The sequence below is a fragment of the Syngnathus floridae genome, chromosome 17, assembly GCF_059516105.1.
Source record: "Syngnathus floridae isolate MCC-2025c chromosome 17, RoL_Sflo_1.0, whole genome shotgun sequence".
Lineage (NCBI taxonomy): Eukaryota > Metazoa > Chordata > Actinopteri > Syngnathiformes > Syngnathidae > Syngnathus > Syngnathus floridae.
Window position 1 is genome coordinate 8,515,477 of NC_142429.1, and position 26,584 is coordinate 8,542,060.

The following is a 26,584-nucleotide window of genomic DNA, read 5'->3' on the forward strand; positions in this document are numbered from 1 at the left end:
GAGTCAATACGAAATGCAGTTACTAAATTAAAATGGTTCATGGCATGTAGATTTTTTTTCCTGAATATTTTTTATTATACATTATTTCATTGCATTTTGTTGGATTGTTTGTTGGCATGGTCTGACCTTTGACAATCAATAAAATGAACACATGAACATATTCAGTCATGATACAAACTTTAATGATTACACATGTGTATATTTTGTGCAATAACTATATACAACTGTATTTCACATTAAATATTGAAGTCAATTCTCAAATATTGCCAAAACATGCATATTAAATTGTAACCCCCCACTCCTTGAATTTATGGCAGGGAATAAAAAAGATGGATTGGAGTGTCAATAGCATCCTTCTTATTTTTCCCACTATAAAAGCAAAAGTTATATTAAAGTACACTTGGAATGCACGTCATGTTCACCTTTGCAAGGACAAACAAGAAATTTCAGTTGGCAGCTAACACAGCAGAGCTCACAGATCACATTATAGCTATTTCAACTCAGTTGCCCCGTAACCACCATGAATCACATCTTTTTATTCCTCAAAAAGGAAGTCCTACTCATCCCAATTTCCTAAAAATCAACCATGAGACAGCGGAAATTCACCAAAAGAGGAGTCAAATATTTGAGAAGAATCTTTCTGACAGTGTCTCACTTCCACTTTTGATTCAAATCGCATCACCCAACATTTGACTCATTGACGTGTGTTGAGTGCAAAATATAAGTATTTAAAACACAAAGGGAATGTTTAGTCTATTATAAAATCAGTGAAAAGGATTTTACAGTGGTGACTGATTAATACACCGAATCGAACAAATTATTTTTTTAGTTAATGGTCCAATAATAAGCGACTCTGTGCCGAAATGATTATTTCCAAATTAGTCATTCACTCCTGCAAATTTTTCCAACGCTCATCTAAGTTCGATTTGATTTGTATTACTCTATCACGACACATATCATACTCTCAAGTAGAAAACAAACAGTTCATTATGAAAACAGAGGTAGATACAGAAACAGTACATTTTAGTGGCATGAAACTAACGAGTGGTGTTTTTGACCACGTCAGCTCATGTTGACTGAGCCACACTATAGCAGGGTGATTTCACTTGGTGGCAACGTGAGTCTCTTTTCTCTGGCAGACAGCATGTTCTCCATGTGCATGGCAACCACTCGACAAAGCTCCAGACCCTGGAAAACATAAAGCGCATTATATGAGGATGTGCAACTAGCAATGCAAGCAAAGCGTACCAACCGCACAATCAAACCTGCTCTAGTTGAAGCTGTATGATGCGCTGGTTGAGCAGATCTCCAATCATTATGTCGACGTACGGGTAACTTGAGCCGGACGTTGGCCTCTGGGTGCGAGTTGACTGGACTTCTTTTAAAGGGAAATGCACCATGGCCTCCTAATCACATAAATGTAAATATAACGTGGATTTGAATGTACACAAATTGTGAAATAGTCGATTGTTACAATAATCAAACTGTCGGTAAATGATTGTGGTAAACTATCAGCATCTTATGATAGCTAGAATAGAAAATGCATCAACAACAACAAAAACCAAACATTTGGGCGCTAAAATTTATCAAGTTTGTTGTAAACTGAGCTCACCAGTGAGATGCTTGAGCTGCAGCTAACTTGGGTTGCTGTTTTTTTGTTTTTTGTTTTAATAAGACTTTCATCAGTGTAAATTTTGAAATAATATTCAAATAAAACTTGAAAGGTCAGATTTTTCTTCATTCGAGCGTTGGTTTGTTGACCTTTATTTTATTGAGTTCAATCTTCTTCACTTGATGGATGATCCCTCGGAGCTCGATGGAAAAAAGGAAAGCATTGCCTAAACCAGTCCCCCTTCCTGTGGTTCCTCCTCGGTTCTCTTTCAATTGTAGGTTCCTCTTTGTGCTCTGAGGTAGGTATATCAGGACCACTGATGGTGTCTTCTCCACTTGAAGATGGCGGGGTTTGTTCAGAGGTTCCTTCACCTTCTGTGCTTTCAGAATCAACTACCTTCCCGGTGCTTGGCAACTCCTCGGGCTTGTCAAAGAAATCCAAACACGTTTGTAAAGCTTGTAGCTTCTCTTCCATCTCCCCCTGCTCCTCCGAGGAAATAAGGTTAAAGGCGTAGGTTAGCAGCTGTCCTTTCATCCTGTCCTCCTGAAACTGGAGCTCGGTCTTCTGAGCTAGAAGTTGCCGAATGGTCTTCTCGGCAGCCTCGACGCTCTCTTTCTCCTTCATCAGACTTTCATGAAGCTGGTGTCTGAGATCATTGATGATCTTCCAAGTCGTATGTAAATTGTTTTCACTAAGCTGCTCCTTTTCTTCCGAAGCCCTCAGCTCCTCTCGAAGAGGAATGAGCTCCGTCCAAAGTTGAGCTAAGTTCATGTCGTGTACTCTCTTTCCTTGTAGATAATCTAGGACAGCAACTTGGACATTGATTTGGCTTTTTACTTCTTCTCTTTCCCATGGGCAACATGACAGCAGACGAGTTCTGTTAGCATCCAGATCTTTAGTGATGTTAGCCAGGAAGCTCTCAATGTAGCAACACCAATAATTACCCATATTATTCATGATGTTTCCTCTCAAATGTTGTGTTTTTCAATTCTCCATAACGCTTCCTCCTAGCAAAAACTGTCACTAAAGCATCATGACATCACCAAAGGCATCAGTTGATGATGTCATGGGTGACAATCAACTAAAAAGAGCACATTGGAATTCTAGTAGAATCTGCAAAAGACAACTTTGTGTTTTGTGTTAACATCTTCTACTTTGTGTAAAAGAATCTTTCACAGAAATTGATGTTTTAAGGCATATTATTTTCCACGAAGCTGGGTTGAACTCCAAGTGTAACCAATTTGAGGCATTAGAATTTGGAGTTTCCACTGCACTTCCAAACCACAAATGAGAAGAGAATGCTGCTCTGGTGCTTAAGTTGTTACTGATTAGGAAAATATTTGCAATATGGTCAACAAAGAATAGTGCGGGAATCCAACAGAGGGAGCCAAATGCTTTGTTTAAAACATAGTGGTAGACTAGGAGAACCACACTATGGTTAAATGAGTGATTAAAAAAATGGTGTACTGTGTGTGTGCTCATGTCATACGTGAGTATCTCTGTTAAGAAAGTGAAGTCCATTCAGATTCACCGCCAGAATGCACGGAGCCTTGATGGTGGCTGAGCTGGAACTTTGGATGTAGAAGAAGGAAGAGCCGAACATAGGGAAGGGGCTGACCAGACCTGAGGGAGTGCGCAGAAAGGCTCACGACAAAGATCTCCTCCATAACATCTATGGCGTGGTGTCTTACCAAGGAATTGTGCACGGGCCTGGTGTGGGTTTAGAGGCTGGACTTGTTGCATGTGTTGAGTTGCCATATTGAGCCACTGCTGCGGACTCTGTTTGCTGTAGAACTGTGAGGGGACACACTCCTGCAACTCACGTCTGAACACACACACGCATTTATTAGAAGTAGAAAAAAAAAATACCTTATTGTGTCTGTGTGGTTGTCTTTCCCATTAGGGAAGAAATATGGGATTTTTCTGCTAAAATCAATATGAAGTATGAACTTCAAATTGAACCAAGTAGCCCAATTCAATAACAAAAAATGGCATCAACGTGTATTTACGTGGTGGGCGGACAGACGGCGTCTTTGGCACGGTGCTGAAGAGCAGCCAGTCTGGCAAGCTGTTGCAGATGTTGTTCACTGGCCTTACTCAGCGGGACCACAGTCAGCAAAGCCTTCAGGTAATCTGGCAACACCTGGCACAAAATGGATATTTTATTATTCAATGTACTTTAATACACTATAATGACATTTTTCATGGTGGTCACATTTTCTATTTACCTGGTTATAATGCATGGTAACGTAGAGCTCATTATCAAGTTTCAAGGCAAGGCTCCATATGACTCTTCGGAACCAAAGACTGTAGTTGGCATCTACTGGTTCAGCTTCTGTAGCAACATCCAAGATGTATTCCCTCTTAATCAGAGGACGAACATTCTGACCTAAAATAAAAACACAGACAGTAACTTGAAATGAAAATCTCTCAAAATACCAAAAATAATCCTCATTACCTCCATGTGTGACCAAAAAGATTGCATATTCATCCAAGGCTTCCACTCTGTGAAGATCCATTTCATAACAGAGCTCCTCGATGGCATCCAAAGCCACCTGACAAATGATCAACTAATATCAAATCACTGGTAGTCAACATTTCCCTGAACCCGTGTGTGCACTTACAGAACACGTCTTGATTTTCAAGTGTCTTTCCATCCCACCTGGCAGAAGAAACAGCTGTCTTTTGGAGCTCCGCCCCGCCTGCACATACACAACTGTGTTAAACAAAGACACACTAAATAGCGACTTTTTGACACAAACCATCATTGCTTTCAGTTCTATGTTGTTGGGATACTGCACACGTCCTCCGTACTGAAATGTTTTCCTCAGATTCTGCTCACAGGCCTTGGCAATACCTGGTATGAAATAACACATTTGAAAGGTAGGATGAACGGACAAGTGTGTGTACTTTTCTACCTTGGTACTGCAATCCGATGCTGACAGAGGCGTTGTGTATAAAGCTGAAGAGGAATGGCTTCATAACAAGTGAACAGTGATGGAAAGCAGTCAAGATGTACAAGAGTCTCCAACCTCTCTGGCAACTGTCTCTGCACAATCAAACACAAGCAGATGCTCTGTAAAACAAGAAGCCCACGGTTTCTCTATATGTTCTGGTTCTCACGGTTTGGAGCTGTTGTTGGCAGTGACTTGCTTCATCACCTGGCAATAGGCTTCATCTTTCATCAGGCCGTGATCAGCGCTTAACTAAAACAACCGCATGAAAAGTGATACTGGACAATAAAAAGACTTGAGATGCATTACCTTCAGTAGAATTGTCACAAGGTCCTGCTCGGTCTGACCTTTGAGTGGCACGTCCCCCATGAACTTCATCACAGCTAGCGGGAGACGTACGACATTGCTGACTGAGCAAACTTGCTGATGTAAATCTCGTCTCACCTGAGGAGATGTCAGCAGCTACTCTGTTCATTCCGCTGTCTGAGAAGTCAATCAGAGACTCTTGGAGTGGAGACTGGAAAGAGAAACAAACAGATAGGAAGGAGGAAATGCCTGGAAAATTGTACATTTAATGGAAGCGTAGGTTGAAATGAATCCAAAATGTACCTTGGAGAATTTGATCAGATCAGCTGGATCCCTGCCAACCCTCCCCTTTTTGGCTTTTGGATCGCTGTGGGCATAAAACAAGCAGAAGTTTAAATCCAAACGTGTGTGTGATCTCTAAAAGCCTGATGAGGTGTCTTACTTCCTGTTCCTTTGTGCCTCTCTGAAGTACCTCTTAGCAAACTCAATCATGTGGTACTGGCTGCCATATTCCGAGAAATCATCCAATTGCTCATCCTGGCTCCCCACGTGCATGCCTTTCACGACCTGTTACCATAAACATCACTATTCTTCTTGTACTCGAGTACTCGAGTTCTGATTGTGCTTTCGTACTTCTGTTGAACGGTCGAGTTCTTGGGCCACCACCGCCGAGCCCAACGCTACGGCGACGGCGGCCGAAGCAGCGACACGACCTTGTCTGTCACGAGGCTCCGCCCTCTCATTCGGGAGAAGCAGGAAGTCCGGAGCAGCTACAGGTCGGACATCTTCACTGGCGAACGCTCCCGACATCCCGTACACCGCCCCGAACCGCCAGCCTGCAAGATGTCATTACAGTCACCAAGAAGTAAAAAAAAAAAAAAAAATATTCCAAACTCACCAAAGTCAGGGGTGTCTCTCTTGAGTTCTTCCAGCAGCATCACCTTTTTCTTCACAATGCAGCCATATTTTTTACCTAAACACACACACACACATTGAGATATATAATATAAATCCCAGATGCTTATCTACGTGGTTCACAGAGAGGCTGCTGTACATGTCTCACCTGCCTCCAGGCCATCCATGCGTTGAAGTCTGATGATGTCACCTTTGTGGAAGCTCAGCAGGCTCCTGTCCTCATTGATGCAGTTCCTCACTGCCACCACATACTCGGAATCCTGACAGCATGATATTAGAGCAGTCAATATGAATATGAATTGCTTCAACATCATTTTTTTGGCCCTCGCAATATTTTATACGAAACATTATTTAATGTATCTCTAATGACCTCTGACCTTCTTAATTTCTGTGAGGAAGTAGTCAATCATGCTTTTGACCTGCTGCGCCCTGGCGGAAAACAGGATCAGCTTCTCATTGGTGAGATTGAACTCCAACATGTTTTTGGACGGCACGGACACGAACAGGATGTCCGAGTAGCTGCGCAGGAAGTCACAGAGAGGCTGAGGATGTTGTAAACTTTAAACGATTTTTTTTTTATGATGGCTACAATCTATTAACACATCAATAAATTATTTAATGGAGGGAAGACAGAAGCCTTTAGTTCACACTGGATCTTAATCATCTCCATTAGATTTTCTATTATTATTTTGATGTATGTTTTAATACCCTAATTAAGATGCACCTGTAGGGCCTCAGAACTCTGAAGTAGTCTGGAGCGGTGGAGCTGCTCCTCACCAACTTCAGCAGCTTAATGCCTTTATGTGACACCGACAGGACCTGCACTCCCGTCCCAACGCTGCCCTGCAACACATATTAAATAGACAGTTGAGTGGAAAGAAAAAAAAAATGGAATAATAGTTACGACAGAATGGTAGAACTTACAGAAGCTGGGAAAAGACGAGAGAAGTAGATCTCCCATGAGTCTCTGGCCGTGGTAACCACCTTTTTCTTCACATTCTCGTCATGAGTTCCTGGAACTTGATCCACTTGGTTTTCCACTGCAAGAAACATGTCATTATAATTCCTGAAAGGGATTGACAAGCGGTAAATCCAAGGTGTCATGTGACTGCCCCTGTGCAGGATAAGCAAAATATCAAATGGCAAGATGCAAGTACTGTAAGTCCGTTCAAACTCCTGAATGTGCAGAAAATGTTTTATGACTCGCAATATAACTTTGGTTAACTTACCAAAAAGAGTTTTCATCTTTTGTCTTTCTTCTTGGGTGATGCGAATGCAGGCCTCAGAGAATGTGTCATGTACTACCTGCGGAAAAATAATAAATCAAATATCTTACTTTTATAAGTTAGTTCTTTGCCTTAAAAAACTTGCAAATAAAATATAATGTAGATTAATTGTACTAAGACAACCTGTCTGAAGACCAGGTCCAACATCAACGGATCATTGAAGTTCTCTTTAGGGTAAAACACCTGCAAAAAGATTGCAACACAATTATCAACAATATTTGCATATTTTTGCCGATTGGTAAATTGTGGTGGAAGTTGGAAATGCACCTCCTTCCTCAGGTAAAGTTTCCAGGGCACATTGGTGTAGGTGTAATAGTCATCGCTGGTCCTGCTGTGGAGCTGAGTCTGGATGACTTCATTTTCCACTGGCAACTCTCTGCAGACTGGACACAAACAAAACAGTCAGAAACTTTCATGCAGTGATGGGAAGCTTGATAAGCTCACCTGTAGGGGGAGCATGGCCCATGTTGGAGTCAGTTGGTTCATGAGCCTTTTTTATTTTGCCATCTCGTTCCTCTTTGTGATGGGAAAACTGAGACTTCTTCTGAGTAGGAAGAAAAAAAAAAACAGAGGGAATTTATGACTGTCTGGATATGGTTTTATGTGTGAGTATCACGTACTGGTTGAGGAGGATTGGCCATTTGGTCTTTTAGGATCTCCAAGGCTTCATCATGGGGGTCTGTCTTCTTGATAAACAGCTTTCCATCATCTTTCCTGAACACGTGTAACCAGATGTTAGTGGGATCATTTGACCCAATATGTGCAGTGCATGTTACCGTTTGATGGAAGGTCCGGAGGGAGTCATGCTGGCAGGCTGGTGCTGTTTGATGATGTCTTTAATGTCATGGCTGGGCTCCATGCGTTCAGTGTTGCTCACACTAGCGCGGACCACATCGTCTGGAGGGGGGCTACGTGTTGCACCTGGAAATGAATTATGCAAATCATAACATTCGGAATCAGATTCAGAGATGATACAATCCTGGAGACACCTGAAAAATATCAAATATTACACTTACTCATTTTACGCTGAGAGCTGGATCTTGATGGTGAATCTTCTCGATTTTCTTTAGTCTGTAAATATTGAGAAGCCACACAAGTTGGTATGCATTTGTCCAAAATACAACTTAAGTGTCTGCTTACTGGGCTTGGTGTTCGAGAGTGCTGCGGCGTGTGATAATGTAGTGGCGGCGACTGAGAGGCGGGGAAGGAGGACATCATCTGCTGCTGGATTGCCATGGCCTGCATGGTCATCTGCTGGGCCTGTGTAGAACACACCGAAACCATCAGAGAGGTCATCTCGAAAGACTGTGATGTTCATGAGATAAGCGAGAGCGGGATAGGGTGTTCAAAAAAAGCACAATGAATGTTTCCATTATATTGTACCGTAAATAGTCACTGTACCAGAATGATGGCTTGCTGGTTGATAATAGTTTGCTGCTGTTGGGTCAGTACTGTCTGCTCTGTTCCTGAAGGTCAAGCACATAAAATACTTCATGTATGAGGAAAATAGACTGAGCACTGCAAAAAAACAGATCACTGCATGTGTTGGAAGGACTTTCGAGACAACTTCATCACGCCTTAAGGCCACACATGCTCAAGAACACGCCATTTCTGCAGCTGACGCACCTGGCAAAACAGGCAAGCCTGGAATTACAGGCATGGGCGGAAGTGGGGGCAACTCCAAACCTGGCACACTGGTGCCATGTAATATAGTATTCACTGGGTCAGGGGAAATAGAAGGGGGTTCAGATGGGGCAAGAGTGGAAGTCGGACTGGGGGTTACGTGAGTGGAAGTGGATGAAGTCGGTTGATGGGGAGGGGGTCGATTGTATTGGTGGTATTGTTGCGGCTGCTGCTCTTCTTGTTGTCGGTGATGTTGCTCATGGTGGTGGTGGTGAGAGGGCATGGGCATGGTAGGGATAGGTGGCATCATCCCTCCCGCTACTGGGAGCACTGGGACAGCTTGAGAAGCAGCAAGCAACACGGAAACGTTAGGAAGTGTTTCGGTTTTAAACGGAAAATAATTGGGAGGCTCATTTATGGAAAGGAAAATACATAGAGGATTTTGTGGACTGCCAGTTTTCGCCATCATGCTCATTCAACACATTTGGAAAAAAAAATTGTACAAATGTAATATATTGAGTAAAAAGAACAAATAAAAATATTTAGCTGAAATGAAAGGACACATACATACAAATTCCCTTAAACAGCTACTGGAAGACTGTCAGCAACAAAATGAGCATTTAGCTTGAACAGGGATGAGAGTGAAGGAGATCAGGTGAGCCATGTGTGCTTACACTCAATAGTTCTCAATGCATTAACCATGAGGACCAACAGTTCCCATTACAGCCGCTTAAGAAAGAATATAGTTACCAGCTCCATTAAATATCACAAAGACAGAAACTCTACTTTGAATAACACAGACCATCAAATTGAGCACAAAGCATGGAAATATACAGTCCGGACTTATTAATGTTTGGCCAATTACATAATCAATAAACGGGCATAAAAAGTATTTTTTAAATGTTTACCTCCAGGATGTATTCCAGGTGGATACAACCTACTTGGGACCAAATTCCTCTCGCCTTCTCCTCTTTCTTCTTCCGGGATGCCTATACCTCCGGCTCCCTTTAGTCTTGCTGACAAAATTGCAGCTTTTTCCATGTCCTGAGAAACAGTCAACAAATAAGGATGAGCACAGAGGAAAAAAAAAAAGAAGAAATGCACCTCATGAGACACAAAGAGTGCAGACAAAATCTGTTTAGTAAAAAGTTAATGAACAGGTGATCAAGACGGGACTGGACTTTACTAGGGGAACTGAATATGCCCCTGGAAGTACCGTAATCACTGAAAGAGATGCACCAACAAATTGACGTCAGTGCCTGCATAATCGGAAGACATCCGATGCAAGATAGGTATTAAAAAAAAATCTAAAACTAAATAAACTCAACTAAATAATATCCTTACCACGTTGCTGTCAGACAGCACCGGATCGAACAGGCTGTCCAGGTAGCGGTCCATTCCTCTTTGAGTTTGACCATCACTGAATGCATCGGAATCCACTGTACAAAAAAAAAAAAAAAAAAAAGACAGAAAAACCCTCAGCTTGACTCCATTGCTTTGTGCGGTCAATTTGAAAGTAACAATCAATTATTGATTGACACCGTGGCTGTGGTAACCGTCAGATTCAGAGAGGCTGTAAGCTGGTCTGCTGACTCCACCCAGAGGAATGGTAGGCGGAGGTTCATCATCTGAATCAAAGCCGCTTCCAAATAATGTTCTAGAAAAAGAGAGAAGACATTTTGCTTTGACTTCTGAGATGATAGTATTATATTTGGGGTGTTCCTGGTGTACTGACAGGCTGGCATTGGCTCGGACTCTCGTGGGCTTGTCAGTACTGATGATGAAGTAGCTCTTGTGTTTTGGGAAGTTATTCGGAAGCTCCAGGTCTGCAATCAGGTCCATCACATAGTCGTGACCCGCTAATTCCACCCATTGGCCTTGTTCCTTCATCAGGACGGAACTGCCTCTCCACCAGTCCGACACGCCCCTGCAACAAACCCACAGAGCAAATTCTGTTTTTTCTTCTCTACGGGAGAGGAGGCCTTTAATTGTATGGGATGAGTTCAACTCGTCTAATGATTGGTCAAACCATAATAATTGCCCTCATCTTCATCTTTCATCATTTGATCAACTTTAAATGAGCACCTGTGGTGTAGAATGTCTCCCGCTAAATCCTCGCCGCTGGTCCAGGAGTGAACTGGACACAGGAACGACGATCCTAAAAAAATAATTTAAAATATTACATTCAAAATCATCATCAACACAAATATTGTTTTATTTACCATCAAAACAATGCACTTGTAACACCATGTTAGCTTTCTTCCTGTTGGCCGTCCACTCCAGTAGTGACAGCGGATAGGTCCGTGAGGTCTCGGGGGCGGGACCTGGACTCTGCTGCCTCTTCTGACTGGCTTGGATGAGTCTATGTTGCAGCAATGCTTGGTAATCCATGACTGCATGGTCAGAAACAAATCTAAAGAGGAAAGTTGTAGATGTAAATACTTCCTTTCCTTATCCTTTCTTCAGTGCTCTTACTTGAGAAGATATCTGTCCATCTGTGGCGATGGAGCGAAGCTGCAGACACATGCGAGCAACAGAAGCCAGCCTCGATCCGCATTGTCGACGTTGACATTTCGCCACACCTGGTTGACCACCTGAGACAAGATCTCATCCCGTAACCCTGGCAACGAGAGACCTCTTTGGATGATGTAATTGCCAAACATGTTCTCCTGAGCGCCGTTCAGGTGAGGGTCCCCCATGAATCGTAACACCTGTAGAATAATAAATAAATGCATAAAAATAAATATTGTGACTGTTTTGTCACATTTATCTTACAAAGTCCCACCCACCAAGTTGAAAAGCTGAAGAGCTTCTGCTTTCAGATCCTCCTCAATGCAGGTTAAAGGGGCCTCCAGGGGTGCACTCAGCATCCCAAACTTGGGCTCCTACCACAAGGATCAAATAATTGGAGGATTTACATTTCAAAGGGATGCAGAATCATGTTGGCTGGCACGTAATCTTACTCTGAAGTAGCTGAGCACGTAACGATAGAAGGGATAGTTGTTGATGTCCAGAGGCAGAGTGAGTTGATTGGAAGCCGACTCTTGGATATGAGGAGCCTGAAGCAGAGCCAAGCAGTCGGAGTACAACTCTCGCCTGACTGACAGAGAGAAAATTGCGGCGGGATTAGCAATCAGTCACCGAGCAACGTGTCTATACAAACCTCCCGCTGCTTGTAGAAGAACGGCAAGTTCTGCAGGGATGGCCAAGTGTGTCACATTCACCACCTCTCTCTTCAGCAGATCCTGTCATAAAAAATAATTTACTCTTCAGTGGAATAAAAAAATAATACCGTGCATAGGAACGTGTGTTTGACATCACCATTTCTCGCTTCTTCCTCTCCTCCTCAGCTTTCCGCTGGACCATCAACTTTGTCTGCAGGCAGACCACAGCGATCATAAATATGTCAAGTGGAAGACATTTGGATCCAAAACGGAGAGCAAGAAATTGCTTGCGGCTTACCTTGACATATCGTTTCCGACTGATATAAAAATGGACAAGGGACCGGAACCGAACCAGGCTGTCCTTCATTTTCACATATTGCTTTCTAAATGAGGTAGTGGAGTAGTTATTTATATGAATTGTTTTGAGATGAGGATTTTTGTGGCCTACCTCATAAGAAAGCCTCTGCAATGTGCCTGCAGCCTGATGATCACATCACGGAGGTCCTTGTAGCGTTTCCGGACAAAGTACATCCGAGCGTAACGCTGCAGGGTGAGTGCAGCGAGCTGGCGGCAGCGCTCCCGTTTGCACTCCAAAAGCTGGTAGACGTGCTCCTTCATAAATAACTGTAACAAGAAGTTACCATAAGAATGATAACTTTGCATTTAATAATCTGAGTGGACTATAAAAAAGATCAGGAGGAGCAAACCTTGGTAACCCCAACATGGGAGTCTCCTGGTTTGAGAGGACACAATTTACTGAGCAGCAGCAGACAGTTGTCTCCATCGGCTGATGGAAGATGTTGGATTCCCACCAAGGATTTATATCTATGCCAATCAAACACATCTTGGATGAATTTTCAATTTCAGAAACAAGATGGCTGTTCAAGGCAATAATGAGAAAATAAAGAGTTTCACCTGAATAGGAAGACGGAGAATGGCATCCTGACAGGATAGCCTTCCTTGCGGATCCTGATGGTCTCCATGATGCCGGAGTGTCGCAGTTGACCTTTGACCAGGTCATCTTCAAATATACCTGCGTGCTGAACATGTCAATATGTGATTACTATCTGTAATTGCGGGATTGTCAGGAGGGACTTTTCAAACTCTACCTTTGTGTTATTTGGCTTAATGCAGCGGACAAAAAATGGGTTGCACCTGAAATAGAAGCAAAGTAACACGAGTGAGACATTTAGAAGCTTGCTCTCGGTATTCATCCGGGCATTTCACCTCTCCATCTTGTCCACCAGCTCCAGCAAGGACTGCTGGAACTTGCAACTGACAGTTGAAGCTTGGTATTTCCTGGTGACCGTGCTGCTTTTCTTCATATGACCTTCTCTTTGCTCTGCGTGAGCCAGGAAGAGGTTTGACACCATCTAAAAAAACATAAATAAGATTGGATTTTATTTTTATTTTTTTTGCATGGATGCAACCTGATTGCAATCTGGCTCACGTTCAATTTGATGATGTTAAATATACTTTTAGATTTTTCTTTCACCTTGTTCTTGCTCTTAATGAACAAGTCCAGGACATCTTGACGGACCTGGTCGTAGTTTTTATCAAGGAACTTGTAAACCTGCAACATGAGGATTTTTTTTTTTTATTGCACTCGATTTTACTAGATTATTTAGGTGCACTCCATGAAGTGATTCAAATCAATATACCTGATAAGTGACACGCCCAGCAAAATGTTTGATGGTGAATTCAGGAAGGGGCATCTTTGGCTTCACGTACAATAGGTTGTTGCCATGGTGATAGTGACATTTTTGAAGAAAGGTATGATCTGTTGCCTATGGACACACCGATATTTAAAAATGCAGATTGAGTAAGTCTACCATACATTAGCGCTTTCCTTTGCTCACCTGTGGGAAACAGCTCTGGTCATCCAGGATTCTCAGAATGCCATGAGGCTTAGCGGCAATGAGGTCAATGCAGGCTTGGTTGTCATTAAACGGAATGTCCTGCCATGGAATTTGCTCCCTGCTGTACTCCTCCTATGTGGAAATCACATAACTGCTCTGTGCTACACTACTACTACTTTGCTTTATCTGAATTTGTGCAGTGCAAGCAACGTACCTGCTCTTCCCTGAAGACGATCTTGTTAAAGAAGAACTGCAGGTACTCGTTGGCATAATTAATGCACAACTGCTCAAAACTGTTATACGCCAGATCCTGTTGAGATCACACATATAGCTGAGCACTCATGATTTGTCATCTAAAATGTCAGTGGAAGAAGATATCTGTATATAAAAAGATCACAGAAGAAGATTACAGTTACCTCAAATCCATAAATATCCAGGATGGAGATGGAGAGAGTGTGTTGGCGAGGATACACCTGAGTGTTGACCCTCTCTGTTAGCCAATGAAAGAGCAGCGAGTACAAGATCTTGGCAACAGCATCTCTACAAGACAACAAAGAAGAGAACTTTTTAAAGAACCATTATAGGAGCTCAATAAAACTCATTTTAGTGCTTGAATAAATTACATGAGTTTATTGGAAAATAAATAGCTCATTGGTGGTTTTGGACAATGGAAGAAAAGTATCACCTGGCATCTACAGCGCTTTCCACAGTCAGTGGGGTGTAAATCTTGTCTCTCATCGTCTCCTGTAAAGATGAGTTGTTTATATATGCAAAGTGTGTAATGCACGTTTCAAAACTGACCATGACTTTATAAGTGATGGCTTTTTGTAGGCCTTCTGGAGAGATCTGCAGCAGTTCTGCTACCACCCTGATCTCTTGAGCGCTCACCACTGTCGCCACCTCCTGGCCGTCAGCCTGAAGTGCAGCAAAAACGAGACGTGATGTTTCTGAACTGCTCCAGATGATGAACATGGCACATTTGCATTCCATTATAATGTCATTTGTTTATTTTTGATGGTGTCTTATAATACAAATGTATGAAAATATCTTGAACATGACCTGATATATCTCAAAGTACACGTTGCCCAGGTGCAGTATGGAAGACAAAATTCTGAAAATGGCTGACTGGTCGTCCTGGGTGAAGTGGAGGATCTCCATGGCAGCAAGCAGACGCTGGAAGTCCTCACCATCATCCTTTCCTGCAATCCCACAATCTCCTCCCTGAGAGTTGTGATATCGATTTAAAGAAACCCTGAGGATGGTCTCCTGACCTTGCAGCAAAGTGTTACCTACCTGGTTGAGGTAATAGTAAGTCTCGGGCTCCTGGAGATAGAAAATCTCCTTCTGCTGAGATGGAAGGCCTGCCAGCATCTCGTAGAAGATATGATAGTTTCTTTCATCTTTGGCCTGAAGAGGAAACGATTGCTTTAGACACCTCCATCAACACAAGGAAGCTCTAAAAAGTTTGAATGCATCACCTGGAAGACGATGCGAGACTTTTCCAGAAGATATTGAGAAGTTATGGCACCACTGATCACACCACTATAAGAATTGGGGAGGAAGAATAAGTAAAGGGAGCTGCAGGGTGCTGGGGAAAAAAAAAATACTCACTCCTCCATAAAGACTTCCATGTGTTTCCCAAAGCGACTGGAGTTATCATTCCGCACAGTTTTGGCATTTCCAAACGACTCCAGCAGAGGAGCAGCCTCAAGTATCTAGCAGATATTCCAACACACAGCATGTCAACATCTTAAATATGAATTATAAAGATGTTCAGAATGAATTATTTTATCACCATTGTTGACATAATATGTTGACTAAAAAGATGAGTTTGATAATAAACAGAATTAATCATGCAGGGAATCTTATACTACCTCAATCTGTGCCCAGAGTGCAAGAAAATACACACACGACATTAGTCATCAATCAAGTTAAGGATTATGTGTGTGCGTGAACAGTATGCATGCATACCTGTTGGGGAAAATTACGTGTGTGATGTAAAGCTACAAGGTAGCGAAGGACAAGTTTGGTAGCCTCTGTTTTCCCGGAGCCGCTCTCACCACTGGAAAAATGTCAAAACAGTCACTAGCAAGTTCAGAACTGTAAACGCTACAGTTTCAATTTCATCACAAATTTATTATCTCGATATTCAATGTGGGACTTTGCCCTGAATAGAGATATATAGTTTATAAGTGAAATGATCTCTTACCTGATAATTATGACCTGATTATGTTTGGCATCCATCATTTTGGAATAAGCAGCATTTGCTATAGCAAACAAATGCCTGAGGACAAAAAGATACGTATTGATCCGAAAGCCCTCGCGAACTGCGTGAAATAATAACTTACGGAGGGTTCTCGCCCAGGGCGTGACCCTTATACTGCAGCACCATGTCCGTCCCGTAGATGTTATACATCTTATAAGGGTTCACAGAAACCAGAATACTTCCTATGTAGGTCTGACAGGGACAAGATAAAAAAAATGGTGACATTTGATAATACAAACAGAAATTGTTGATCTTTTGAATACAAGAATGTCAAAATAAATGGGGCACTTACATAAATAAGATTCCGTTCAAACCTTTTTTTTACATTGAGAAGAACTGCATCATCATGCATCTCCCTAATGAAAGAAGAAGATTGGAAATAACATTTTCAACTGTTTTTTTTTCTGTTTTCCTTGCGCTCAAATTAAGTGTTCTTTTCTATGGAAGAATTCTGAATACTGTATGAGAAATTGTTACTCAAGCTGTGTCATGTCTTCCACACCATCTTCTACTCGTTGGTCCTGGTGAGCTACTGAGGGCATGCTTCTGATTGCGTACATCTGAAATCGCAAACACATGAAGCAGATTGGAAATTCTCATTGTACATTTTGTCCTTTAAAAACCTTAAATACTCATAAATGTAGATTTGTTATCAAGAGTGCTTACCTTGTCATACCATGGACCCTGGGGTTCACCTTCCCTGTTGAGATTACACACCCCTGGTTTACTCTCCATCTTTTGCTGAGCCATGAAATGCTGGTGGTCAATTAGGTTCTCATCGCCATACACAGACCACTTATTTGGTACCGTCCCTTGAGATAACCCCTTCTCTGCACCCCACACTTCCATATCTTGGTCTAGCCCCAGAACTTTCCCTTCGGAGCTATGAGCCCAGTGTTCTTCAGGAACAGAATCCTGGACATGGGGTGACACCACAGCACATGTAGAAGGGAGGCGATAAGAGGCCGCCTGAAGAGCTGGGTTCTTCAGGGCACCAGAAAGATCTAGAGAGTTGGTCTGTTTGGTGGTAGGGGTACCTAATCGAAGCATGTTATTGCCGTCAGATCGATGGAAATCCGCTTTGCGAATGTCAGGGCTTTTGGATAAAGCATTGGACAGGTCGACTGTTTTGTGCGTAGAGTCGGACTGGTGTTGGGCCATCAAAGTATTGCTTGGTAACCGGTAGGTGGGGCGACTGATGTTCGGGTTACGAAGAGCACTGGAAAGGTCAACAGATGGAGCCACTGTAGGAGCAGGCATCCTCAGTAGTGACGGGTTTGCGAGTGTGTAAGAGGCACCACGAATGCTAGTGTTGAGCAGGTCACCAGAAAGGACGGGTCCAGTGGCCATTGATGTTGAGGCTTGAATTTTATGTGGTGAATCTTCTGGAAGCTGGGACTCATCAAGATTAAAATCCATCTCCGCACTCGGTTGCATTTGGGGTGTACTTTCAGGGTTTGCCATCCGTTCCCTTGACTGAATTTGAATTGAACTGTTTGGCAGTCGATAAGAGGTTTTAAGGGTTTTAGCATTTACAAGTGCAGAAGAGAGCATAGGAGAAGAGGTTGTAACAGTCGCTGATGATGGCTTCGTTTTTAAAACTGATGTACCCTCGGGCAGTTTGTAAGTAGGTTTCCTAAATTTGGAATTATGTAGCGCAGAAGAAAGCATCGGTGTTGCTGGGACGGTTGCAGATTGGGGCTCCGAACTGTTCCCTAGTGTGCCACCAGGTAGGCGATATGTGCCTTGTTGCAAACGGGGATTATGTAAGGCAGAGGACAACACTGGGGTGGACATGGACTCCTCTGGAGAGGATTCCAAAGGTTCATTTTGATTTATAATAGTTCCATCGGGTAGTTCATAGGATGCATTGAGGGGAAGAGGAGATGACTGATTTTCTCCACCAGCCGTATCAACTCCATCAACTATGGTAAATTGAGTTTCAATAGAGTTTTGGGGCATCGTTAAGGTATTGGCTGGGAGTTTAAACATTGATCCTTGGATTTTTGCAGTCTGAAGTCCAGAGAGAACTGAAGAGTTAACTGTGTTGGCCTGCTGAGCAGGAGAGGCATGAGACATGGGAGAGAGATGTGGCTGAAGGGGTGAAGTAAAAGATTTGTTACGTAGCTGGGAATTATGCAAAGTAGATGATAAACATGGGGGTGATGAGGTCGATGCGGTGCCAGGATCTGCTGAATTTGTTTGTGAGAGAAAAGTTGTATCCAGGTTGGCATTGGGCTCAAGGGGAGATGAGTTGGAGGTTCTGTGAAGGCTAGGGTCCTGCATCAAAGATTTGGATTGACCTAGAGGGGCATTTTGGAGACCCTCTTGGCTATTCTGGGCTTCACCTTGAGGGTAAAATTCCGGCTGTGTTTGGTGTGTGTGGTGGGTAGCATAAGGTAGAGAAGAGGGAAGTTGATACGGCGGTAATGGGTTAGCTATAGCTCTCATGTTCTGAGACAAGTTTGCTGGAAATGAAGATGTGCCCGGCTCAGTAGCTATGTAGTCAAACCGTTTCACGCTCTGATTTGAAGGAGAACCTGGTGGTGGTATCGGATAAGGTACTGGAGGTTGAAAAGATGTCACCCCTACATTTTGGGGACTTGTGGTCCTATGGGGTAGAGAGGTGCGTAAATAGAATTCATGGTTCTGAGGAGACGCTAAAGGTAATTCCTGAAATGGTTGGTGAGATTGCAGTCCATTATGGAGTCCATTCACGAATGGCTGAGTAGAGAACCTACTCTGTTTCAATGAACGTTGCCGAGGCATGAGAGGTCCTGGAGGAGATGCTCTGAATGAAGGGGAGGACTGAGTTCTGGGCATACGTACCAGTGGCTGTCCCCTACCTATAGGTCTTTGGAAACCCACTTGAGGTTTTGAGTCTCTTAACTGAGAGCCTTTCCTTGCTGGCATAGGAACTCCGACGGCACCATTCATCGGTCCAGAGGGAGGACCTCGGCCACTCCGAGTAGAAGACCTGAATGGCGCTACATGTTGAGTAACAGGGGCTCTACGTCTACTTCGTCTTCTTGGGTATGCGTTACCTGGAGAGGTTTTCACAGACTCCATGGGAACATGACTTGGACTTCCTGAAACACCTCTAAACTTGTGAGTCGAGGATCGGTTGGGGAGGGGCTGTCTGGTATTATCTGACAGAGAAGGAGATGGAGGATTGTAGCTGGGGGAAGGCTCAACAGTTTGATGTGGAGACTGAGCACGCTCAGTTAGAGGAGCTCTTTCTCTTGGTAAAGCTGATTGAAGAGGAGAAGAAGGTGATCTTCTTACTTGGGATCTGCGTTGTATACTTTGTGCTCTGGAGGACGGAGAAGGTGATGGATTTGGACGAGTTTGCCGTCTGAGAGAAAGTCTTGGGTCAGGGGGCTGATCATTTCTCTTCCTCAGAGATCCTCTTGGTGAAGTTATGGGACAGTGAAGTGGTGATCGGGACTGAACCCTTTGAAGCCCATATCCAGCCCTCACAGCTGTAACAGGTGTCTGAGCAGTAAAGGACACCCCACTCCCTTGGAACTGTGGTGAAGCATAAGGGTTTGGTAGTCTCTGTGGGTAAATTGGTCTTTGGTTTGGAATTTGAGATTGGTATGTAAAGTCTCGTCGGTGTAAGTGAGGGGAGAAGTTGTCCGGCTGGATGTGTGGTTGAAAATCCAAACGGTCTGGTGACAGAGCTGGTCTATGTAATGGAGGTTTGATTCCATGTACTGGTTTTGATGAGGCCAGTGGGGGATATAACGGTGGATGCACCAAAGAAATGTTCTCCGTTTGTATATGAGGGACTGTTGAGGGGATTTGCTCCATCTGAAACATTGGTGGGTCTTGAGGGTAAGCTGGTCTATTCACCTGGGTGGCAAACTGCGGTACAGAAAATTCTGGCAAATGATGAGAAGTGGTCAGCGGAGGTTGAGTAGGATGGTTTAGTTGCTGGAGATCATGTTGGATGATGTCAGCTGTTTGTGAATATGGTATGATAGGATTTTGTTGTTGATGAATTCCAGTTGGAAAGTGGGGTTGTGTTGGGATGTAAGTGGGAAGGGGCTGCTGATTATGATTTATCAGGTCAAAACCAATTGATGGAGTTGAAAACATAGGGGTAGAAGGAAGTGGTGGTGGTGGGGGCAAAGTTTCTACATCCAGTCTTTCTTTTCCAAATAATCTAACCTGAGGTCTCGGGAGCCTGAACTGCTCAGACGTAGAATTCGCAAAAGGGATTTGTTCCTGACTGTAAAGATTTCCTCTATCTGTTAGTACCACCCCAACATCATATGATTGCTGGTAAGGAAAATGAACTCCAGAAGCATCTAAATATCCTTGTGTGGAATCTTGATATGCAGGTAAGCCTGGGAGAGTTGCGTAACCACCATTCAACATACTAAACTGGTCTGCAGACCCACATTCAAAACCTCTATTGTGATCAAAATAAGAATCTGCATACAATTCAGATTGATATGGGTCGTAGATAGGCTCCATGACATTGCCAGAGTTACCAAACGGCTCTTGCACAATAGCATAGAGTTTTCCATCATCGCCATAATAATACTCCACCACTTCATTGCCATCATCTTCATACTCTTCAGATGGGTACGTGTAGTAATCCACATCACTGTCGTCATAAAAATCCTCATCGGGATAAAAGTTGCCATCATCGTCGTAGTAACCATACTCATTTTCCCACTCATCATCATCATCATAGTATTCATAGTCCTCGAGTTGCCCGTTGTGGTAATCTTCCTCAGATCCATATCCATCCTCGTCATAATCGGAAGGGTGGTTGTAGTAAGTTCTCCCCAACCTTCTCCTGTTTGTAAACGAGAGTTGTTTTCGTCTTTGACGCCGTGCCCAGGTACCCAGTCCACCTCGGCCCTTGGAACTCGGCAACCCCCCTAATAACCAGTTGGTGGCAGCAGCTATCCTCGCCATCATCCATCCTTTTGACTTGAACCTTAGTCCCACTTTTTTTTTGCCGAGCATGCCTTTGAACTTTGCTCCTAGTCCCTTCGCTTCTTTAGCCATACTCTCCGTTGCTCTTAAATTGGATAGGTCCAATGTCTTTTTGGGAGAAACGGAATTGCCTGGACTGTCCTCTTTTTTATTGACGACGTTAGACCCCGACAGACCGGCCTTTTGCTGATCAGAGGTATTTTTAGGCCCAAATCCTTTTGAAAGCTGGAATCCTGATGGACCTGGTTTTTGCTCTTCAGAAGTGGATTTAGGCCCAAGTCCATTTAAAAGTTTGGTGGTGCTCAGAAGTGGTTTACCAGAAGCAGGTAGATTCTCCTTTTTCTTCGAGAGAGGCATGAAAAGAGTGGATGCGCTTTTAAGGCTCCTCTTCGGTTGAGTTTTCTCTGGCTGCTTTTGTTTTGTTGGGAAACTAAATGGAGAGGCTTTTCCCGTGAGGCCGGAGATAACCCGTGAGGCCCCTCGGAGATGACTCTTGGCATCTGCTGTCTTCTGCGACTTTCCCAGAACTACATTTTTCTTCTGTTCCTCTGCAGCAAGACCCATCACGACTTTGGAGGCACCCTTGATTTGTACATCACTCATATTTTTCAAGTTGATCGCATCCATCCCTATCTTAACTTCTGGCTTTGCATTATCTTCCACCTCATCCTCATCTTCTAGTGAAGGTGAATCACTTGGGGGAGGTGGAGGACCTTTCACTCCTGTAATTTTAAAAGCACTTTTAACAACTGCTTTACCTTTATCGATATCAAGAGGAGCTGTCACCTTGGCAACCACCTCTTCTTCACTCTCATTACTATCTTCTTCTTCACTCTTCAGCTTCTCTTCTTCCTCCTCAGATTCCTCTTCTGACTCACTGACAGGTTTCGATCCTTTTCCTTTCTTACCCCCATCCTTCCCCTTTCCTTTTCCTTTGGTCGGTTCCTCCATTTTCTTTGCTCCTTTCTTGTCATCCTTCCCTGCCTTTTTAGTATCCTTTGCTCCCTTCTTTGTCTCCTGAGACTTGCCTTTCTTGGCAACTGATTTTGAATCAGCTTTCTTGGATGGCATGATGTCAGCTAGTAATGACAAGCGACCACACTGTGCTTAAATTGATTTGTGTCGGGGCAGCCTCCTCTCATCATTTTTGGGTTTCTTCAATTTGATCAAGTTTCATTCCAGAAACATTGCACAATGTAATCTCATCTCAAAACGCTGAGATCAAAAACAAACCACTGACCTTCAAACCTGGATTGAGAAATTTACTTTGCTCATCCATCAGTGCATGTTGTCAAATCTTAGCAAAAAATAATTGCTGTCTATACTTTTTAAAAGAAGCAGAAAGACTCATTTGCAAGTCACTTGAGTTTAAATAATAAAGGAATCAATTTTACTTCCGCCTGTTACACAAAGTTCTTGCCTTAGGTCCCCTGAATCCTCACAAATGAAGCATCCAGAAGAAATAAATTTCCAGGTCGGTTCCTTATTTGTCTTTGTAATTCACGTGAGTAAATTCTCAGGGTCACACGGAGAATAAAAGACCTAGCAACGGAGACCGCCTAGTCCTTTGTGTAGCTCCCATTGTCATTGTGTCCTGTAAGTCCTGAGGTGAATCCTCATCTTGGCTTTGTCGGGACGTTCCCTCAGCAAAGAACTGTTAGCCTTGTTTATCTCGGCCCTCCAAGGGTGCAATCCTTTTTGTCTGAGAGTGCTCGTTGGTGGCGTTTCCACACCCCCCTCTCGGGCTTTTGTGACCTCCTGCTGGCTTTTGGAACTCTCTCTGGTTACTGCGACTTAATCCTAATTTGATGTCATCATATGATCATTCTGACAGTATCTGTGTGAGAGAGTGGTGTGTATCCCCTGTTGCAAAGAGCACCTTCATGCACCTGCTATACTGTCTCGGGGTAACCCTATCTTGCGGACTCGCTTGTGAATGAATAATGCAGGTTGGCTGAGCTGTTGCTAAACTGTGTCTGAGAGACAACGCCACACAGAGTCAAAACATAAACACCTGTAGGCCCAGCGGTGGACATTGAGTACCTTGTCGCATTCTTTACGCAAAAACTTTCACCTTCGTCAATGTTGCACATTGCGTGGGGATTTATCAAATTGTATCCTTTAATTTACACCAATTTTCTACTCACTATAAAATGAAAGTGACATCATCATCACTATGGATATTCCAGAAATTGTGAGCTCACTTCATCATTTTTTTCACGAATGCCAACAAACTCAACAATCACATCGTTGAGTAAGAAAAATTCCTCCTAAACATGACTTGTACTTTATGACAAGGTTTAATTGAAAACTGCCTAATGTTAATTCATTGATGATGGGTTGATATTCAAGGAGGTCATCTCAGTGGCAGATATGAATGTTTGATGACTGCCACTGTGTTCTGCCTACACAGCGTGGATAAAACATTTATTGCGGGCCGCTCTAAATATATCACAAAGCATCACCTCCCACCCTGGCACGCTCCCCGGATGACATATTATACATGCGGGCAAGTGTCAGGGGTTAACAGCCAGATAGCACAGAGCAGATGGAGAGTAGATAGCTAATATACAAAAAGGAAGCGCTAATTACTACAAAGTCCAATCGTGCATGAATTCATTTTGTAACATGCTAATTTCTCTCTGGAAAAGAAAAAATCATTTGAATTTACATGGAATTATACGCTAATTATGTATTTGGTTTGCTAGCAATTTAGCAAGTTCTCAATGGGCTCAGGTTCGGGGAGGACCTACAGTGAGATAGGATCGTGAAATCTGGATCACATATCCCAAGAAGCAATGACCATGAAAGTGCGCAAACTCGCACACTTATACAGGAAAGGTCACGAGTCACCCAAGTAAGGAAAAGAGCTTGACAAAGAGATCTAGTTGATTAGTGGTGTCGGGCATTGAGCTATGTTGACTTTGTTGACCTGACAATCCCAAATTAATGGCGGACTATGAGGAGAATGCCAGTTATATTTCTTTAAACAAATGAGACCACATACTTCAAAAATTGTAAGGGGAAACCCCCCCCATTAAATTTCATTTAATATTGGATTGTGCATAAACCTAAAAAGGTTTTATGGCAAAAATTAATGTTTTCAACAAATGCATGCTAATTATAAAATATAATGCTTCTGCCAAGATCCTTTAGAATTGTGCAAATGGCTATTTTTCCTTCAAATTGTCAAGCTATGAATTATTTTCCCAACATATACTAAATAAACAATGAGAATGGCAAATATTTGTCATTTACATGTAACTAAAAATTCACTTATATTATTTTTGGGAAAAAAATATTTGGGGCATAACATCACACACTAATAATGACATCAAAATACCAAGCTTTTTGTGTGGATGTAGGCAGAAAAGTGAAAAAATATATGGGACCTTCCACATCCTTTTAAACTCTAATTTTAGAATAGAACGAAAAATCAACACCACCAACAAAACACATGAGCTTGACTTACCTTTGCTTAACGTGATCCCAAGTCACTGGTCATCGTGCGCCAATATCCATCCAAGCATTTGCTGTCTCCACAGATCTTCTCTGGTACATCTGCTCACGTTTTATAGTGCACTAAACACACAAAAGTCACACACGCACACACAAGGTACGTTTCAAGGGTTACATGAGAATTCCTAGAACAAATGCCAACTATTTGCAAAATACAAACAATGTCATATGATTTCGGATGGTACGGTCTGTACATTAGTGGCACAATATTACAATTCTTAGTAAACATGCTTCACTTATGCATGTGTGTGCGGCTTGGGCAAACAGCCGGACAGACCTATTGTGTGTTGATAAGTGGGATAACACACACACACACACACACCAAGCTATCATCATCCCACACTGGTTGCTAACGCCAAAGCCTGCAGTGAAACCCCCCATGAAAAAAAGGTTGTAAGGCGCTTGTGTGTGTGCGCTTATCAGTGCACTACACATACAAAAAAAAGACACCTCTCTGGCAGACACACACACTCACACACACAGGGTCAAAATGTCACAATAAATGAGGGATGGCAAGGGTTGTGCCACGCAAAGATAAAGACAATAGACAAAGAAAACAGTGGATGGATGATTTGCACATACATGTAAATAATTACAAAAAAACCCACTATTTGAAATCTTTATATTTCAGAATAGTCATCAAATGTGTTCTGATTATGTGTGTTTTGCTATAATTATGACAAATCATATTTAATTATGACTTTAGGCAGAAATCAAACGACTAACAATTTTCTTGCAGTATTCGGCTCAGTTGAATTTAGCAAATGAGCACTTAAAAGCTTCTCAGTAAGCCTTCTAAAGTTTGCAACAAAAGGTGAGTAAACAGGCTGAAATAATATGGATGTGTTTGTTCAGAGGATCACTTTATGTCTGCTGAAGCGCAATCCACATCTATGTTTGCACACTGTCAACAGTGATTGGATAAAAATGGGCTCTTTTGGCATACTACACAAATAAGGATGATCTCTGACATTGTATGTCAGCTACTCGCACGTCATTTGTCTGGGACAGTCAATATTGCAAACCACCTCTTTTGTTACTAATATAAGCGCTTTATCAAAGATTCTGCCTTACTTTTTGTTAATAGTCAGACTTTGTTGACATTGTCAGAGATGACCTAATTAAAGTTTTATTTTTGGAAAGTTCTTGTTTTGATAAAAAAAAAAAATTCTACCTGTTGCTTCATGCAGACAATTTAAATAAATTCAATTTCAAATGAGAGCAGAGCAACTGAATGAATGCACGACTGCCCTCTTCTGGTCAAATGCAGGTCATTGCAAGTAAATAAAGCAAACGACAGGAGTAATGTTTTTATATGCAGTATTCAAACTATTCGGACTCTTTGTTGTAATAGTTTCATTGTTGTGCTTTTATACAGCCTCGATATAATATTTCAGCAGCATAGTATACAATGTCATCAATACAATGTGTTTGAAATTATTTGCAATTTCTTTGTTTTGTTTCTTAATGTAAAAAAAAGACCAATTAAGTAGGCCCTATTTTTTCCACTGGTGTTCTCCATGTGATATGAGTCGAATTTCATGACATCTTTATTTATAATGGCCTAGAACAAGCTATAAAGGTAAAACAGAAGCATCTATTGTGCCCAAAAAGTATTTCCTGAATTGAACTATTGCAAAATGTGTGCGGCATACGAAAGAGCACAATTGTAGCCTGTGTTCATTGCAACCACACACACACGACGTTCAAGTAGCATCAAGTGTCTGCTCCACTCACCGTACCGGTTTCTCCTCTTTCCCCAGCAGCCATCTCTTTATCATTCCTCTCTTCCCACTCAGGTCATCCCAAAGTTCTTGCTCCATGGTTTCCTACTATTACACATAATGAAGACATCTTGAATTAGATAATCTTGATAAAAAACAAAAAGCCCCCCCTCTCTTCCTCTCTTTAGCAAAGTGTATCCCCCACTTCTCTTCCTCTTCATCCAAGAGATGCTGCTCAATTTTTAATGCTGCCATTGTGCTTGTGGGCTTCTGTGCGTGCGTTTGTAAAGCGTTTGCATTGGTCAAGGGAAGAGGTAGGAGAGAAGGGTTCAAAGGTGAGAGACGCTTACCTGCTATAAAGTGACCTTGGGAGATAATTCGAGCATAAAACAAACAAAGACTA

At 42.6% G+C, this 26,584-nt stretch overlaps 1 protein-coding gene across 7 annotated transcripts; it reads right to left on the reverse strand.

Moving 5' to 3' along the window:
* Positions 1 to 160: 160 nt before the first annotated feature.
* On the reverse strand, positions 161 to 26,436 carry myo15aa (myosin XVAa). Of its 7 annotated transcripts, XM_088358103.1 has the most exons (66): positions 26,195 to 26,436; positions 24,411 to 24,520; positions 16,652 to 16,685; positions 16,463 to 16,545; positions 16,278 to 16,341; positions 16,068 to 16,177; positions 15,929 to 16,003; positions 15,691 to 15,781; positions 15,331 to 15,434; positions 15,198 to 15,261; positions 15,013 to 15,126; positions 14,779 to 14,940; positions 14,521 to 14,634; positions 14,405 to 14,463; positions 14,136 to 14,259; positions 13,934 to 14,029; positions 13,720 to 13,851; positions 13,522 to 13,647; positions 13,356 to 13,433; positions 13,088 to 13,233; positions 12,970 to 13,015; positions 12,776 to 12,900; positions 12,568 to 12,685; positions 12,309 to 12,484; positions 12,159 to 12,243; positions 12,018 to 12,071; positions 11,860 to 11,941; positions 11,660 to 11,796; positions 11,486 to 11,581; positions 11,172 to 11,407; positions 10,919 to 11,109; positions 10,782 to 10,854; positions 10,432 to 10,623; positions 10,238 to 10,353; positions 10,041 to 10,135; positions 9,605 to 9,740; positions 8,475 to 8,539; positions 8,214 to 8,333; positions 8,090 to 8,144; positions 7,850 to 7,994; positions 7,694 to 7,787; positions 7,518 to 7,617; positions 7,341 to 7,456; positions 7,197 to 7,256; positions 7,017 to 7,092; positions 6,712 to 6,827; positions 6,512 to 6,630; positions 6,165 to 6,306; positions 5,936 to 6,047; positions 5,771 to 5,845; positions 5,506 to 5,708; positions 5,315 to 5,439; positions 5,176 to 5,239; positions 5,011 to 5,083; positions 4,876 to 4,949; positions 4,736 to 4,818; positions 4,531 to 4,661; positions 4,375 to 4,469; positions 4,237 to 4,314; positions 4,071 to 4,167; positions 3,841 to 4,001; positions 3,622 to 3,755; positions 3,304 to 3,437; positions 3,102 to 3,235; positions 1,266 to 1,406; positions 161 to 1,188 (listed from the first exon to the last, which is right to left on the reverse strand). In XM_088358103.1, exons 4-66 carry the CDS (start codon positions 16,543 to 16,545, stop codon positions 1,087 to 1,089), a joined length of 6,924 nt encoding a protein of 2,307 aa, XP_088214229.1. In that variant the 5' UTR covers positions 16,652 to 16,685; positions 24,411 to 24,520; positions 26,195 to 26,436; the 3' UTR covers positions 161 to 1,086. The 7 variants fall into 7 exon arrangements, 6 of the variants coding, with proteins under 6 accessions (XP_088214229.1, XP_088214231.1, XP_088214230.1 ...); XM_088358105.1 differs by lacking the exon at positions 16,652 to 16,685 and having other exon boundaries at positions 26,200 to 26,436; XM_088358104.1 differs by lacking the exon at positions 16,652 to 16,685.
* Positions 26,437 to 26,584: the final 148 nt, after the last annotated feature.